This window comes from Peromyscus leucopus, chromosome 23 (assembly GCF_004664715.2).
Source record: "Peromyscus leucopus breed LL Stock chromosome 23, UCI_PerLeu_2.1, whole genome shotgun sequence".
Lineage (NCBI taxonomy): Eukaryota > Metazoa > Chordata > Mammalia > Rodentia > Cricetidae > Peromyscus > Peromyscus leucopus.
The window spans coordinates 5,318,922-5,337,237 of NC_051082.1; the positions used below are offsets into that span (position 1 = coordinate 5,318,922).

At 49.7% G+C, this 18,316-nt stretch overlaps 1 protein-coding gene and 1 long non-coding RNA gene across 3 annotated transcripts in view; one reads left to right on the forward strand and one right to left on the reverse strand.

The window, feature by feature from the left end:
- The window catches only part of Ankrd13a (ankyrin repeat domain 13A), a 34,611-nt gene extending 26,603 nt beyond the window's left edge, over nt 1-8,008 (forward strand). For both annotated transcript variants that reach the window (XM_028854745.2, XM_028854746.2), the window contains exons 11-15: nt 132-289; nt 1,565-1,672; nt 3,940-4,100; nt 5,643-5,710; nt 6,199-8,008. In XM_028854745.2, coding sequence (XP_028710578.2) covers nt 132-289; nt 1,565-1,672; nt 3,940-4,100; nt 5,643-5,710; nt 6,199-6,394 — 691 coding nt within the window. In that variant the 3' untranslated portion in view covers nt 6,395-8,008. The remainder of the gene's footprint in view (nt 1-131; nt 290-1,564; nt 1,673-3,939; nt 4,101-5,642; nt 5,711-6,198) is intronic.
- Nucleotides 8,009-9,976: 1,968 nt separating this feature from the next.
- Nucleotides 9,977-16,741, reverse strand: LOC119086577. Its single transcript, XR_005089890.1, has 2 exons — nt 16,547-16,741; nt 9,977-11,258 (listed from the first exon to the last, which is right to left on the reverse strand). It is a non-coding gene; the product is annotated as an uncharacterized LOC119086577 (long non-coding RNA).
- Between the last annotated feature and the right edge of the window lie 1,575 nt (nt 16,742-18,316).

Below are 18,316 nucleotides of genomic sequence, written 5' to 3' on the forward strand. Positions count from 1 at the left end.
AGTCCTCAGTTGAGGGGTAATGAGGAGGTGTGAGGTTCCAGAGGGTGGTGTGTCTAGCCTGCTGAGTAGCAGTGTCCTGCCTCTCCCACCCAGGGGAGCTGGCCTCAGCCCTGTCCTGTCAAACCGCACAGGTTTAAAGCTACACTGTGGATGTGCGAAGAGTTCCCACTCTCCCTCGTGGAACAGGTCATTCCCATCATCGACCTCATGGCTCGGACCAGCGCTCATTTTGCAAGATTGAGAGATTTCATCAAATTGGACTTTCCTCCTGGATTCCCTGTCAAAATAGGTATGGTTAAATAGAATTGAGGGGTACCTGCAGGCTTGCCTGTTTGTGAGGGGGACCAGTGCACGTCAGGGAAATGGAGCGTATTAGAGAAATTAGCAGCAGGCTGTGGTGCGCACACCTTTAATCTCAGCGCTTAGAGACAGAGGCAGGTGGAGCTCTGTGAGTTCAAGGCCAGCTTGGTTACAGAGAGAGTTCTAAGACAGCCAGGGCTATGTAGAGAGACCTTGTCTAAAAACAAAACAAGGCAGTGGGAAAGACCCCAAAAAACCAATAACATTAAAACAAGAAAGGGACATTGGAAGGCCAATTAATGGCGCACACCATTAATCCCAGCACTTAGAGACAGAGGCAGGTGGAGCTCTGTGAGTTCTAGCTAGCCAGGGTTACATAGAGAGACGCTGTCTCAAAACACAAAACCAAAAAGAACAAGAATGGAGAGGCCAGCATTATCATCTGAGTTGACTGTATTTGAAGACTTGGCATGCTGCTTGATTCCTTTTGTTATCAAAATGAACAGATTCCCAGCCAGTAGGTCTGTGTATGGACGGTACTAACAGGTGTGAGAAGGGCCAGGAGTGGTGGTGCACGCCTTTGAACCCAGTACCCAGGCAGGCAGGCGGATCTGTATACATTTGAGGTCAGCCTGGTCTACAGAATGAGTTCCAGGCAGGTCAGAGTTACATGATGAGGCCTATCTCATAAAACAAGAACCACCCCCAAATAAAGAATATGAATCTTGTTTTTGATGTCATACCTTTAATGTAAGCAAACTTCAAATTGGATAATTTTATTTTGAACTTTTTAGATTGTTTTTTTTAATATTTTGTTAATACTTCAATAATTGAGTGTGTGTGTGTGTGTCTGTCTGTCTGTCTGTCGCGCGCGCTGTCCATCCTCCTGTAAGGTAATTGCTCCTAGATTCACCTATCACCCTAGATAATTAGTGGATGAAAGCATTTGACACTAAGATCTTCCCATGCATCCACATGCTTTGGTTTTGGACTAGTATGGACAAGGCTATTTTGGATTAGGGTGTTTGAGTATTCGTGACACTTGACTCCTGTCTTGATCACTTACTCACTGTCATCTGGGAGAAGTTCTTCACCTGGGTCTGACTGGTCTCAGTTTTCCCATCCGTGGACTGGGTGTATGTGTATGTATGTGGTGCTGCCCTAAGCCTGATGGAAACCTGCCGATAGAGTGTGCTTTGCATGGTGCTAGCCAGTGATTATTGTTCTCGGTGAAGTCTCCTGATAGAAGCTTTTGCTTTGTCAGAAATCCCCTTGTTTCACGTTTTGAACGCACGGATTACATTTGGAAATGTTAATGGCTGTAGCACCGCTGAAGAGAGTCAGAATGTGGAGGGGATCCAGGCCGACACAGGTAAACTGAAGAACTGCGTTTGTGACTTGAGAATCCTGTCATTAGACTAAACATTTGATGTCATAGACTAGACATTGGATGTCATAGACTAGACACTGGATGTCAGTAAACTAGACATTGAATGTCATAGACTAGACACTGGATGTCATAGACTAGACACTGGATGTCATAGACTAGACACTGGATGTCATAGACTAGACACTGGATGTCATAGACCAGACACTGGATGTCAGTAAACTAGACATTGAATGTCATAGACTAGACACTGGATGTCATAGACTAGACACTGGATGTCATAGACTAGACACTGGATGTCATAGACTAGACACTGGATGTCAGTAAACTAGACACTGGATGTCATAGACCAGACACTGGATGTCATAGACTAGACACTGGATGTCAGTAAACTAGACATTGAATGTCATAGACTAGACACTGGATGTCATAGACTAGACACTGGATGTCAGTAAACTAGACACTGGATGTCATAGACTAGACACTGGATGTCATAGACTAGACACTGGATGTCAGTAAACTAGACATTGAATGTCATAGACTAGACACTGGATGTCATAGACTAGACACTGGATGTCAGTAAACTAGACATTGAATGTCATAGACTAGACACTGGATGTCATAGACTAGACACTGGATGTCATAGACTAGACACTGGATGTCATAGACTAGACACTGGATGTCATAGACTAGACACTGGATGTCATAGACTAGACACTGGATGTCAGTAAACTAGACACTGGATGTCATAGACCAGACACTGGATGTCATAGACTAGACACTGGATGTCAGTAAACTAGACACTGGATGTCATAGACTAGACACTGGATGTCATAGACTAGACACTGGATGTCAGTAAACTAGACATTGAATGTCATAGACTAGACACTGGATGTCATAGACTAGACACTGGATGCTGTAGACTAGACACTGGATGTCAGTAAACTAGACATTGAATGTCATAGACTAGACACTGGATGTCATAGACTAGACACTGGATGTCATAGACCAGACACTGGATGTCATAGACTAGACACTGGATGTCATAGACTAGACACTGGATGTCAGTAAACTAGACACTGGATGTCATAGACCAGACACTGGATGTCATAGACTAGACACTGGATGTCATAGACTAGACACTGGATGTCATAGACTAGACACTGGATGTCATAGACTAGACACTGGATGTCATAGACTAGACACTGGATGTCAGTAAACTAGACATTGAATGTCATAGACTAGACACTGGATGTCAGTAAACTAGACACTGGATGTCATAGACCAGACACTGGATGTCATAGACTAGACACTGGATGTCATAGACTAGACACTGGATGTCATAGACTAGACACTGGATGTCAGTAAACTAGACACTGGATGTCATAGACTAGACACTGGATGTCATAGACTAGACACTGGATGTCACAGACTAGAGACACTGGATGTCATAGACTAGACATTTGAAGTAAGTGCAGCAGGTCTGTGATGCAGAAGAGGAAAGTTCAGATGCAATGGAACAACCTGTGGCGTTGGGCATTGTGACAAGGACTTGGAACAACCAGAGGAGGAAGGATGCATTTTTGCCGCGGTTCTAGGTCGCTCAGTTGGCTCCATTAGGGAGGAGAATCTCCGTACTTTACAGTCTACCGAGTTCCCTTCGTTAGGATCACGCGTTAGTTTCCACAAGAAAGATCAAGGACAATGAACCCATACTCTGGTGAATTTTGCTGTCACAGTTACTCTTTTAAAGTCTTCCAATAGCAATTTGGTTATTACCACTTTGATCTTTCACGCTTTATTATTTGCCCCGCTGCCCCGCTGAACCGAGCCTCACGTGCCAGGCCAGCGCTGCACCGCTCAGCCACATCCTGGCTCCTGGGTGGTTCCTGGTTTCACCTTTTTCACCTGAGATGTCTTTAAGCTGAGCACAGTGACTCAGGCCTCTAACCCAGCCCTTGGAGGCTGAGGCAGGAGGGTTGGAGTCCAGGAGTTTGAGGTCAGCATGAGCTTTACAGTAAGATCCCCGTGTCAGGAAAGAACAGTCAAGGAAACAACGCTCCCCACACATAGTTGAAAACACACCATACTCTGAGGCTGGAAGATTATGTGTTTGGAGCCAACCTGGGCTGTGTTTTGAGTTTGAGGCCAGCTTGAGCTACATAGACCCTGTCTCAAAAACCTGAAAGAAAACAATTGTCTGAATTGACTGTAATGAGCGAAGACACTGGACAGTTGCCTTTGTATTTCAGCTTCCGAGGTCACAAGCTTTGAGGTTGATCAGTCTGTGTTTGAAATTCCTGAGTCCTATCACGTTCAAGACAATGGCAGAAACGTGCATCTCCAGGATGAGGACTATGAAATAATGCAGTTTGCCATCCAGCAGAGCCTGTTGGAGTCCAACAGGAGCCAGGTACATTGTCAGCACGGAAGTGTCTAGCTCAGACTTGTCTAAGTAACAAGGTTGGCATGGCATGGTGACGGTGTTTGTCAGGTCATTTCACAAAAGCTCGCTACCGAAGAGACTGGGCTCCCTCTGGCCGTCACCGGCTGGCATCGTTCATAAGCTGTCTTCAGACAGACTTCCTTTAACCGTTCACCCGGGTAGCTCTTGGGTATTTTTCAAGGTATGCTTCACAATCTTCTAGTACTGAAGTATCATGTTTACGTCGGTTGTCTCAGTTAAGGTAGTGGTGTGGACCTTCACCCTGGTTCCCCAAGAGGACGATCACTGTAAGGGCTGCTCACTCAGGGTGTGGTAAATGAGCTCACTCTTGACAGTTGAGTCTCTTTCTGTTCTCAGTCAGAACTAAGAAAAGAGCACATGGGGTGGGGTGGGGGGCGTGTCCCTCCCTCCTGCGGCTTCTGGCACTATTCCGGGAGGCTTGCTTTTCCACCCTCTGGGGCGCCTAGCTTGAGCAGAGGTCAGCTGGGCACATAACGGAGTGTCATTGCTGTCTTTGTTCCTTCCTTCCTTTCCCTACGGCAGGGCTCCTGTGGTCCACAGTGGCCTTGTGCCCTGGGCTGTGCTGTCCAGCTACTGGTTTCTTCTTTCCTCCCCATTGTCCATTCACAGGGATTTGCAGAGCATGCTGGGAATTCTTGGGTGAACCAGCTCCTGCTCTGCTGGAGCCTATGAGCTGTGAGCACAGTGTCCATGCGCCTGTCACTGCTCACCAAGCCTTCTGGGGCTTGAGCAATCTAGTCCCACCCCGTCTTTACTCCCCCATGGCCATCATAGACCCATTCCCAAGTCATTTGTTGTGCTTTTTTCTTTTCATTCATTTTTTAATGTGCATGGGTGTTTTTCCAGCATGTATGTCTGTGTCTGGTGCCTGAGAAGGCCAGAAGAATGTTGGATCCCTTGGAACTAGAGTTATAGATGGTTGTGAGCTGCCACGTGGGTGCTGGGAACCAAACCTGGGTCCTGGAAGAGCAGCCATTGCTCTAACCATTGAACCATCTCTCCAGCCCTCTTTTTGGGGGGTGGGTGGGTGGGATGGAGTTGGTTTTATTTACTTTTTTGGCCGCTGGGCCTGCTGCCTTTGGGAAGCTCCCTGTATCCCAGCCCCTGGACAGAACTGTCAGCACTTCCTCTCCCCGTGCTCTCCCAGTAGCGGTGAGACCTCGACTTCACAATAGCTCGAGTCCAGGGCCACAAAGACCAGACTGTGCCTCCTGTCTGTCTCTAAAGCATGCCCCGCCTTGGCTGTTTGAGTGTTGCCCCAGGTTAGTGGTTCCAGGCTGGAACCATGTGAAGCCTGAGAAGGTGGTGGTGGCCCTGAATCCAGGGTGACGCCTGATGCCGGTCCATACGGTAGAAAAGTATACAACCTGACAGTCACCAGTGACAGGTTATAAATACTGCACATTTTGTCCTCACTATCTTCATTTCCTGGTCATTTTGGCAACTATTCCTTCTGTGAGGTATTTATACCCGTCTTTGGTTTTCCAGGAACTTTCGGGACCAGCTTCAAATGGAGGGATCAGCCCCACCCACAGCTATGAAGCCCAGTATGAGAGGTAAGGGATGGGACCTCTCAGGATGTGGCTTTTGTCAGACCTGGGTGGGCACAGGCGCCCGGTACAGAGTCAGCTCTGCCATCCTCTTCTGTGCTTCCTCATTAAACCAGCTCTGAATCGAGTGCATTTCTGGAGGGCACTGCGCTGCCTGGCTCACAGGGGAGGGGTTTTCTGACCGGCCTGCTCTTCTGTCAGTGTTGATGGCGGGGCTGGCTGGGGAGGAGCTACAGACCTGGGAGACGGCAGCAGTGCCTCCTTTTTCCTGTGTGAGCCAGGCACCTGAGCAGTGTGGGTCAAGAACCTCACCTTTGCTTTCAGACAGCCCAAGTTCCCTTCATAGCTTAGTCCTGGGTGATGCTGGGTCACATCGGCCCAGCACCTCCTCCTCACCAGGAGTGCTTGGTACAGGGTGCTCTTAGTAATCAGTAAGAAGATGGTTGCTGCCACTGCCTCCCGGACAGGAATGACTGGCCTGTTTTCCACCCTAGGGCCATCCAGGAGAGCCTCCTAACCACCATGGAAGGCCCGTGCCCAGGTGCCCTCGGTGAGTCAAGCCGCTTTGACAGTGACCTGCAGCTGGCCATGGAGCTGTCTGCCAAGGAGCTGGCCGAACAGGAGCTCAGGCTGCAGGAGGAAGAGGCCCAACTCCAGCAAGTCTTGCAGCTGTCACTCACCGAGAAATAGACATTTCTGTCCAGGGGCTGCGCGGGAGTGCTCCGTCAGCTGAGACCCGACGGCAGAGGGCCTGCACTCCTGCAGACAGCAGCTGCCCCTTCCTTATGCAAAGGAGCAGGCCCAGGGACTCCCCAGAGTGGAGAAGGGGAGCACTGGCAGGCCCCATCTCCAGGCTGAGGGGAGGGGCATCGTCACCTTCCATTAGCTGCCCTGGCTTGCAGGTCACATCTCTACTACCAGCTTTAGACAGACGCCAAGCCCTGCGGGTTAGCAGAGACATCTTAATCAGGAGTTCTAACAGTTCCTGTAGGGTCAGGGTGCTTTCCACACGGGAGCAGCGGCCTTTGTAGAGTGCTCACCAAAGAAACGGGTTATGCTGACCTCTCCATTTCCCTTCCTGTAGGGTCCCTAGGATAGGACGTTGCCGCCATTACACCTCCTCATCTCTACCTTGTCCATGCCCTGTACCCCAGCTAAGAGGATATGCACAGGATCTATTTTAGATTATGGCTAACTATTTGCATCAAATTAAGATAGACAAATGACCACGGAGGTTGCCTTAGCCTTAAAAATTACTAATAGTTTTAAGCCACCTCACTCCACACACGGAGGAGAGTTCCTCTGGGAGCAGCATCCTCCAGGCTACACCAAAGGCAGCTAATCCTGTCCTTGGAGGAGCAGCTAGGGGAGTCGGTCGGCGGCTGGTTCTCGAAGCAGGCAAGCTGACCGAAGCGCTGGCCCAGCAGAGCCAGCTGCAGGCCTGGCTGCCTCGGAGGACGGACAGGATGGACTTGAAGTCAGAGGGACGCTAACATGGAGTAGAGGCTCTTCATCCAAAAGGGAAAAGGGACAACTCATTGCTTTTTAGAATTCAAATCAACATCTTTCTGGATAAATATATTTTTTAACAGAATCTTTTTATTATTTTTAAAAGATATAAAAATGACTACTCCCATCAGTAGCAATACAAGGTTATGCATTTTAACCAGATTTTCTCAGGCCTTTTTTGGATACCTTTAGTAGTTAACTATTTTGTCTAACCCTCCTGTAAATACCTACTGCATAACAGACCGACCCCTGGGGGATACAGCCAAGGGCACCCTGCACCTCTCACCTGGTGCAGGCATCCCCCCCCCACAGGCTGCGCTGACCACTGGTAAACAGCACCTGCCTCTGTTTTGCATCTGTTTCCTGTTACGCTTCTTTTGGGATAGGAAGGGAATCCACTAGTCCCAAGAATGTCTGTTTGATACAGTCAGTGTTGCCAGTAAAATGTTCTTAGACAAAAAGAATTGTGATTTTAATTCCTCATAGCCATCTGCCTTTTGTCACGGTCTAACCAGAATTCCCTCCCTGTACATAGGCCGGTATGGGCATCACATTTGTACAGCTTGGCGGTCTGTTTCCTTGGCGTTTGTTGGGGGCAAAGGTACTGTGGGAGTGGCAGTCCTCGGCCGTGTCACCCACCAAGGTGACTCCCGGGTGACTCCTCTGTTTGCATTCCTGAAGTCTGTGACTGTGTCCCCAGGAAGTCACTTGAAAAAGGACTGAGCATTGCATCAACATGTTGCAGCTTTCCCCACGTGTTCTCTCTTAAAACGCCAATAAATACGCTTCCATAGAGGGTGCTCACAGTCCTGAGGGCCGGCCGGAGTCCTGTCTCTCTTAAAACGCCAATAAATACGCTTCCATAGAGGGTGCTCACAGTCCTGAGGGCCGGCCGGAGTCCTGTCTCTTCCGCGGAGCATCCTCTTGTCACTGGAGGTTCACGCACTCCCCGTCACAGTGCCTGTCCTTTACAAAGTAGCGCGCGCGCGTGCGCGCACACACACACACACACACACACACACACACAGCCTTCCTGCCCAGGGCACAGTCAACATTGCCTCACTTGTGCCAGATGGAGATGAAGAAGCATCCATTGTTGGGCTGTTTGGATCCTCTTCGTGCACCTCCTGAAGTGTAGTGTCTTCAGGAAGAAGGAAAAGTGGGTCAACATCACCGCTGAAGTGGACTCGCTCCTTGAAGCGAGGGTGCTGGGGGTGGGGGGGCGGTGGGGGTATTTGTAAGGCATTCAAGTGAAAACCAGGGTCTTAAAAAGGCAGTGGCTAGATAAAGGTGTTAGGGTTCTCTGGAAGGGGCTTTGCTGCCCTAGGAAGATGGGAAGAGCAGCTGTGTTTGGGGACGTAAGCAATATTTGAGCCACGAGAGCGTCATGAAGAACAGCCCCTTAACGCCGAGCAGTTCACCAAGGCTCACGCCCCCAGTCCGTTCCACCTGGAAGCGTTGCTGGCATGAATACAGGTTTCTGAGAGTCTGTTCCTGCCTTGTGCTTTACCAAGTTAAGTGTGAAGAGAAAGTTGGCTTTGGTAGTGATAGTCACAGGAAGGCAGCAGCTTGGCCTCAGGCTCCTCCTGACCATCAGGACATGAAGGGAGATGAACTGGACTGCAGAAATCTTAAGTGACCACGGGACAGGAAGTGATGGAGTCAGAGTGCTGCCTAGCCCCGAGTCTAGCAGAGGTGTGGGTTTGAGACTGAAATCAGCTAGAAACTGACTTGTGAGTGCTGGGATCAAAGGTGTGCACCACCACCAGGCCTGCCTATGTCTGATTGTTCTTAAGAAACGCTTAATCACGTGTCTGAGGAGGGTAGGTGTGCTGGCCCCCTCGGAAGCCAGCGCTCCCTGGAGCTGTAGTGGAGCTGGTTGTGAGCCACCTGAGATGTAGATGCTGGGGATCAACCCGGGTCCTCTGGAAGCGCAATACATGCTCTCAATTGCTGAACCCTCTCTCCAGCCCCACAATTTCTGTCTCTAACCAGGTGTCTCTGAGGGTCTCTTTGCCCTGGGACTCATCCACAGCTCCTGGTTACCACCAAGTGAAAACAATAACAAGGATTACTTGGCAAGGTTTTACTCTTTCCTTTTAAAATCTTAAAAATGGCAACAAATAGTATAGCGGCATATCAAGAGGTTGTTCATGGAGTGCGGACTTGTCCTCCCGAGATGCTCAGTCTCGGTGTCCACATATTCCTCATCCAGCAGGGCAATAGCCTGGAACTTCTGGGGGGAGCGGCCTGGCTGTGACCATGTCTCCCACACTTCAGTATTTAACATCACCTGGCTTCAGGGTGCCGGTGTACTGCTTAGAGGGAATCCGAGGCTTTGGGGAGGGTAAGCTGCTTACAGTTGGCCTTGAACAAGAATGCAGGCCTGCTCTCCCAGCCCCAGAGTGATTCTGGCTCAGCCTCACGTCACATACCAGTTTAGATTCCACTGCACAGGTCCTTCCTTAAACAAATGAGACCAGATTCAAACACACCTGCACTGAAGTTTTTACAAAGGCTGTGAGTGGTTTGCCTTTGTGATGTCTGTTCACTACGCATATGCTTGGTGCTCCCCCGAGGTCAGCAGAAAGCGTTGGATCCCCTGGAACTGGAGTTCCAGGTGGTCGTCAGCCACCACCTGGGTTCTGGGAACCAAACCTGTATTCTGTACAAAAGCAACCAGTGCTAACCACTGAGCCACCTGTACAGCCCCACCCCACTTTCTAAACACTTGGGAACATAATGATGAATAAAACAGCAGGATTTCTCTTTAATCTTGACATTTTAATGGCTCAGTGTTACAGGGTTACCAACAAGACCCCAACAGTTACAGTGCTCCTCATCAGTTAATTCACATCAAGTACAGGTTATTAGATTATAAGACAAAAAAGACCAGTGCTGTGCTTGCAGGGAACACAAGGTTAAGCATTACAACAATTCTATAACAAAATTAAATCCAGCACCTTTCAAATAAATACTAATAATCACTATCACGATGAAAATATCAGCAGGGAAATCTAGTTCAGTAGCAGCACTTGAAAAGCTGGCAGCCTTGTAAACACAGCAGCCTGCACAGTGGACAATGGCTGACGGGCCCCTCGACAGCCGCGTGAAGAGGGGGAGCGAAGTCTCACGTTCCCATCTGAAAAGCTACCACAGGCCTGAGCCGCGGGTGAGAGGGACATCAATGTTTGGGTCAGGTGGAGTTGTTCTTCTGATAGACAGGAGCATTTCCAGTCCAACCCAGAGCCTTCCAGGCCAAGGGGGCTTGGGGTTACAGACCGAGGATACAATCCTGGCAGAACTGTGGGCATTCAAGTACAGTGCGATGCAGGAGCGCTGGCCTAGGTGGCCCACAGTGAACGCTGGCTTTGCACCCAGGGCATTCCAGGGTAGCTCAGTAGAGCAAAAACGTGGGCTTTGTTTTTATATTTACTCATCTGCGGGGGTCAGAGAACAACCCATGGGAGTCGGTTCTCTCCTTCCACCAGATGAGTGCTGGGAATCAAACTCAGGTCATCAGGCTTGTTGGCAAGCCCCTCTACCTGCTGAGCCATCTTCCTGGCCCCCATGTGTGAGCAACACACAGTGACAGAATGGTTGAAAGCAGGGGATGTCTACATGTTAAGTCTCCTTACTATTTCAAGCATTAGTGATGCATCCTCTTCTCCAGTGCGGTTCTTCCGGTGGACACTGCAATGGACACATCTTTACCGGGAACCTTGGGGCTTCCGGCTTCACTTTTAACTGGTACAGCCAAACAAAAAGAAACACTGAGACGTTGACTCAGCCGCCAATAACTGATGTTAGGGTAACGATTACTGCTGGGTGCCTTCTCAAAGCCCGTCACGTTTACCACCCATCAGATCAATGATCACTTCCAAGAAGCTGATTCCACCATCTCCAGCGGCTCATGTTCCCGTCCCAGAAACTCGAAACAGGGTGACCCCGTGCAGCCATCACCGACGACGGATGGGCTTGTAGACACAAAATGCCATAAGGATGACGGTCACCAGCAGGATGCTGAAAATGGTCCCCATCAACACTGCAAAGGGAAAACAGGTTACCTCGTGAAAGCTCCAGTCTCCATGACTTCATTAAGAGACAGTGCTTTTCCAATTGCTACTTGAACCCAGGGTACTTACTGTGCTGGGCGCCAGAACTAGCCATGAACAGGCACTTACTCAAGTCGCCCCACAGATACGGGAAAATAAATGTGAGTGTTCTTCATACAGCCTGAGGCCCGGGAAGAACCACATCTGAGCTACTTGTGAGAGACAACTTGGGTCAGCAAAGCAAGGGCCTTGGGAGCCAGAACAAGCTCAGCACGTGCAGCAAGTAGACAGGCATCACAGAAAGCACGCCGAGACGCAGGAGGTAACAGGAAAGCAATGTACACAGGGCCTTGCAGACAGGAACCTAGACTGATGCTCGCATGCGGTGCATGCATGTGGGTGTGCAAGTGCACACGCCATACACATGTATGCAGGGCCAATGCAAGAGGTCAGATCTCTATCGTCCCTACTGTATTGCCTTGAGAGGGTCTCCCACTGAACCGGAAGCTTGCTGGTTTTTGGCTGGGCAAGCTGAGCAGCCGGCAAGTTTTCTGTCCCCTAATGCTGGGGGTCCATCACAGGCAGTCATGTGCAGCTTTTTACGTGGGTGCTAAGGTCTTGAACTTAGGTCCTCAAGTGTAGTGGTATTGTGTTCCCCAAAATATTGTGCACCCTAATAAACTTACCTGGGGTCAGGACATAGAACAGCCACTAGATACAGAACAGCCACTAGATACAGAGACTAGAAAATGGTGGCACACACACCTTTAATCCTAGCATTCCAGAGACAGAAATCCCTCTGGATCTCTGGGAGTTCAAGGCCACATTGGAAACAGCCAGGCATGGTCATGGACTCAAGCCTTTAATCCCAGGGAGTGAGGGCAGAAAACAGAAAGATATATAAGGTGTGAAGATCAGAAACTAGAAACTTTTGACTGGTTAAGCATTCAGGCTTTTGAGCAGCAGTTCAGCTGAGATTCATTCTGGATGAGGACACAGAGTGGACACAGAGGACACAGTCTGAGGAAACAGGATCAGCTGAGGAACTGGCAAGGTGAGGTAGCTGTGGCTTGTTCTGCTTCTCTGATCTTCCAGCATTCACCCCAATTCTGGCCTCAGGTTTGATTTTATTATTAAGACCTTCTAAGATTGCTGCTCCACTCAGGCTTGTAGACCAAGCACTCTTACTGAGGCATCTGCCAGGCCCGTCCCCCACTAAATGTCAAGAAAGGCCTTTGGAAGGCTGCAGGCAAAGACAATCGTGATCTGGTGAGTTGGGGAAAGAGATCCTCTAGCTCCTGCTGCAAGAGGCACCTCATGATGGGCAATGAGAGAGCCAGGGAGCCCGTTCATCTTTAAAGCCTGAGGGGTTGATAAATAAGGCAGTTCAGCAGCTGGATGAATCTTGACAAGGGGCTTCTCACCAAAACACTGTAACTTTATAAATCTGCTTTCAAAAAAAAAAAATTTTTTTTAACTCTTTTTTTTTTTTTTTTTTTGCTTTTTCAAGATAGGGTTTCTCTGTGTAGCTCTGGCTGTCCTGGAACTCGCTCTGTAGCCCAGGCTAGCCTCGAACTCACAGAGATCCACCTGCCTCTGTTTCCCGAGTGCTGGGATTAAAGGCGTGCACTGCCACCACCAGGCTAAAAATCGAATTTTTGTATGTCTCTGCGCATGCACAGGGGTCAAAGGACAATTTCAGGGGTCTGTTCCTTTCAGTGTGTGTCCCAGAGATCAAATTCAGGTCACTGGGCTTAGCAGCAAGCACAGTTACCTGCTGCGCCATCTTGCCGGCCTAATTATCTGCACGTGTGTGTAAGCTTCAAGATTTGTGTGTCATGTGAGTGTGTATGCCATGTGTGTACAGGTACCTGCGGAGACCAGAAAAGACACTGGACCCTAGAACTGAATTACCGGAGGCTGTGAGCTGCCAGAGTGGATGCTGGGAACCAGCTCGGGTCCCCTGGAAGAGCAGGAAGCACTCTTAACCCCTGAGCCATCTCTCCAGGCCCGAACTGTGTTCTTTTAAAACTTAATTGTGTGTGTGTGTGGGGGGGGGTTGTCTGGTGGCTGCAGAGGCTTCAAGAGGGGGTCAGATTCCTGGGGACTAGAGTTACAGAAGGTTTGAGCTGGCATGTGGGTGCTGGGAATCAAACCCAGGGCCTCTGTAAGAGCGTGCTCTGTAAGGCTGGTGCTCTTCTTAACTGCTCCACTGTCTCGCCAGCCCCCAGCTGCGCTTTTGAGAGTCAAGTTCATGCCTAAAAGGTGCTCAGGGAGGAAGTGGGCCCTACAAGTGGCCTCAGCCTGGCCGTCCGGGGCTTTAAGCTACTAACATAAGCCACCTACGTTACTCAGCAGCAGCGATCTTCTGTGGCGTTCAAAATGCTGTGACCTTTAATAGGCAAAGGCGCCTTTATAAATGCTCAGTTCCAAGTGTGTGGGCCCACACGGGCTCCAGTGGCCTGGACTATGGTCGTGCTGGTCAAGGTCCAGTTCCTCCGAAAAAGCCAAGCCCTGACTACTTTCAAGCCGGGCATTTCAGAGCACCTGTGCCTGCCCCACCTCTCCACCCCAGCACCTCCTCTTAGCTCAGTTATTACACACAGAGCTGCTTTTCTTGGGGAGCGAGGGGAAGAAAGGATAGGAAAAAAAATGACAAAGAGAACATGCCACAACTCCAGAAGCCAGATGTAATTTTACGATTGTTATGGGTGCTGGGAACTGAGCTCAGGCCCTCTGCCGAGTACAGCCAGGACTGCCTGCCAAGCACCTCTCCAGCCCTGCTTCTGTATTAAGAAGCCGGTTTCCCTTCCCTTTGCTATCTTGAAGCCCCTTCCAAAATGTAAGAAAATGGCTTAAGTGGAGCAAGAGAATTTTAAGTCCAGTTGTAGTCATAACTTTAGGTAATTAGAAATTCAAGACTTTTGACAATTTGGCCAAGTATTTAGTTGACCTGGGCTATCTGGAGATAGGGCATTTAGCTCATTTAAGACCAAGATTGTGTTTAACAAAGACCTAGCATCCATACTGGACCCCACCATACCTATAACTCCAGTTCCAGGATCTGATACCCACTTCTGGCCTCATGGGACACGGACACACACGGACGGACACACACACACACGATCCAAACAGGGAGAAAGGAAAAAGCTTAACTAAAACCATGTGCTAGGTATACAATATCATTTGGATTCATATCCACTTGAAGCTTGATAAGCTCCTCTATTTTTCATCCTTGTACCACCTCTCTCGAATGGTACATCAGTAACCAGACTGGTTCCAAAAAGAACCTTAAAAGACAATTTTTTGTTGTTGTTGTTCTTTGCGATAGGGTTTCTCTGTGTAGCCCTAACTGTCCTGGAACTCACTCTGTAGACCGGGCTGGCCTCAAACTCACAGAGTTCCACCTGCCTCTGCCTCTGCCTCTGCCTCTGCCTCTGCCTCTGCCTCCCGAGTGTTGGGATTAAAGGTGTGCAGCACCACCACCACCACCACCACCACCACCACCACCACCACCACCACCACCACTACTACACGGCTTTAAAAGACAATTTTAACTCCATCCTTTGGTCCCTTCCCATAATTGAGCCTCATGCTCTGCATCCACAGAGTGGGACAAATGAAAACTGAATTAAAAGGACTCCTTTACACTTAACTACGGCTTACTCCAAAGTGTTCAATCACGTACTGAAGTTTGGGGTCAGACTGCCTGAGTTCCCATGTACTTCGTAGGCTATGCACCTTCCTAGGCTAAGGTACCCAACTTCTCTGTGTCTTATTCATGAAATCGGAGACAAAAATCCCACTGCCGGGCAGTGGTGGCACACACCTTTAATCCCAGCATGTGGGAGGCAGACCGATCTCTGTGAGTTCGAGGCCAGCCTGGGTTTCAGAGTGAGTTTCAGGAAAGGCACCAGAGCTACACAGAGAAACCCTGTCTCGGAAAAAAAACAAAAGACAAAAAATCCCACTGCCCTTAACTGCCTAGGGCTGCATTTCTTGAGCTCCAGGTATTAAAGGACAATTCTACTTTGTCCCAGACCTCTAGATATATGCACGATCACTAAGCAGGCCACCTCAGAGCATTCTGTACAGACACACAACCTGCTTGGATGCTGCAATGTCAGTGTCAACTTTCATAACACTATTTCTGTGGGTTTTTTTGTTTTCTTTTTCTTTTTCTTTTTTTTTTTAGGTAATAGTTTTGGAGCATCCTCAGCTTGCTGTTCTTCAGTAGGGGTCTCAACCAAGAAGGTTAGGACTAGAAACATTTTGATTATGTGGACTACAAGAGGCGGGTGTGACTGCATCCAGAGAGTAAAGGATAGTAAAGGTGAGGCTCAGGACAGCCTCTCCCCCTCCCTCAAATGAAAACAAAAACAAAAACCACGTGATCTAAGGTGTCAGTAGTATCCAGGCTGACAAAGCCAGGTCTAAAGGGTTAGGCTGGAAATCTAGACAGGTACAAAGTATGTGGTCAAAACGTGGGAGAAACCAAGCACATAAAAGACAATCCAGAAACGATACCAGGTGGTCACTCACTTCAGATACACAGATGTCCTAATGAGGTGAGAAGGGAGGGCGGAGGCAGGACAGACAGATTCACTCTGGTGAATTTGCCCAGGATCGAGCACCAGAGCTCTTCAAGGCCATGCACTCGAATGTGTGTGCATGCATGTTGTAGATACTCCCCAAAGTTGTTTCAAGCCCCCACAAACCCCAGACTCAAATACTGGCATTCACCACGCCCTACCCCGTTGTCCCTGAGTAACATAACTTTCCTCTGGGCTTCATTTTCCTTTTCCGTAAAACCGAAAAGCCCTACTTTTCTCATTAGCTTACAATGAAGCCCCCCCCCCCAAAAAAAAATACACGTAAACAGCGCTGAGCACAACACCTGGTGTGTAGGAAATGCCAAAACGTGTCCATTACAAACGCCATCACTGAGAACGGGCCTATCTGGCAGGAAGAGGGATGCAGGGTGAGCCCTACTGCCTAGCCTGGATCCATAGAGCCGGACATGAGCGCACAAACCCAGGTCTCCAGCTTCCAGTGCCAGCAGGTGCCGCCAGCACACAGGGCAAGAGCGCCGGCTCCCAAGGCTGGGGGCTGACAGCAGGAAAACCGGGCTCCTGAGGACCAGCGGTCCGGGACCAGCTCCCGCGCCGCCCGCCCGCTCGCCCGCTCCCCAAGGCCGGGACCAGCTCCCCGAGCTCGGCTCTGTCTGCAAACGCGCATCCCGCTCCGCCCCGTTCCAGCCCCGGCCCGCGCCGCTCACCCAGGTTCTGCCCGCGCAGCACCGCGTAGGGCCGGCTCCGCTCCGGCGGCACCCCGGGGCTCGGGGCCTGGGCCTGCCCCAGCAGGAGGCTGCAGAGCGCGGCCACCAGCCGCAGCCACCCCGCAGGCGGCATCGCTGCAACCTGCCGCGCACCGAGCCTGCGGATGCCGCTTCCGCCGCAGGCTCCGCCCCTAAACGCACCCTTCTCCGCGGCCCGCCCACTCGGCCTGCGTGGTTGCCACGGAAACTAGACGGGGCGGGGGGCGGGGGGTACGAGACGAGGTTCCGCCTATGCGGAGTGGTCCGAGCTTAATACGGCACCCAGGCCAACTTCCGCCGGGGATCAACGTTCCGCCTGGAATGTTCCACCGCTGCCGCAAGCTCTCAAGTCAACCTACCCTGTGGACGGCTTTGCTTTACAAACCCATGCGTTTAAATCGTATTGAATCGTCACCATGGTCTGGAGAAACAGACTATGCATTCCCATTTTACACGTACTCTCTCAAGGAACCTACGTCCTGAACATCTTTTTCTTTTCTTTTCTTTCTTTCTTTTTTTTTTTTTTTTTTTTTGCTTTTCGAGACAGGGTTTCTCTGTGTAGCCCTGGCTGTCCTGGAACTCACTTTGTAGACCAAGCTGGCCTCAAACTCACAGAGATCTGCCTGCGTCTGCCTCCGGAGTGCTGGGATTAAAGGCTTGCGCCAGGCCTGAACATCTTTTTCTAAAACTGAGACCTCCTGTTCTCTCAAAAATATACCCACTCTACACAGCATCACGCTTAACCTCATTGCCTTAAGCCTATCACCGTTTGACTGACGAATTTAACACATATTTAACTATTAAAAAATATATATGTATACACACACACACACACCATCTACCCTGGCATGTAAAATTCCACGAGGGCAGTGATTTTGGTTTTGCTTGCTGTTCTGTCCAGAGACGAGGGTAGCATATTATGTTGAATGAATGTTCACTTAATGACCGAGGAAACTAAACTTTAGTTAAGTGTTAGGGCCAGTTATGAGACAGACGGCTCCTCCAGTATTTTCTCTTCCTCTCTCCTCCCCCTCCCATCCTCCTCTCCTTTCCCCCTCCCCTCCCCAACTCCAGCTTCAAAAAGTGAAACTTCGGCCACCACTATTTCCAACAGCTTGTGACACTCTCTCTGAAGCCATTTCCACCCACCCTAGCTGTAGCACAAATCTTAACAGGTCTTATAAAAACAAACCCGGAAGCCAGGTATTGGGATGAAAACTGGAAGATCAGAGAAGCAGAACAAGCCACAGCCACCTCACCTTATTGTGCCCAGATCGTAACCCCCAGAGAGACCACCAAAGACGAGCATGCCAGAATGCAAAAGCAAGGTTTAATTCTGGATATACAAGCCTAGGCAGGGACTTTGTCCAATACATCCAACGTGGTGGAGGCTGAAGGAAGTGCCCACCTGTCTGCAAGCTCAGCTTTTAAAGGGAAAAGTCACAAGGTTACGTCATTTAGGGGTGCTAGTACGGGTACAATTCTGACTGGCTCGCTTCTAGGGACTTCTAGAAATTACTTCTAAGGGAGTGGTTGCCCACCACCATTTCTCATTGGCTGCCCTCAGGTGGGGGCATTTCTGTGGTCAGTTACCCTGGAAACCAGGGAGAGGACATTCCATAGTCCGGCAGGCATTACCTCGTGACTACCTTGTGACTCTGTACTTTTACACTTCCTGGTTTCTGGAATCTGAACTGGTTTCAGTAACTAATGGCCTATTCCCAAAAGGAG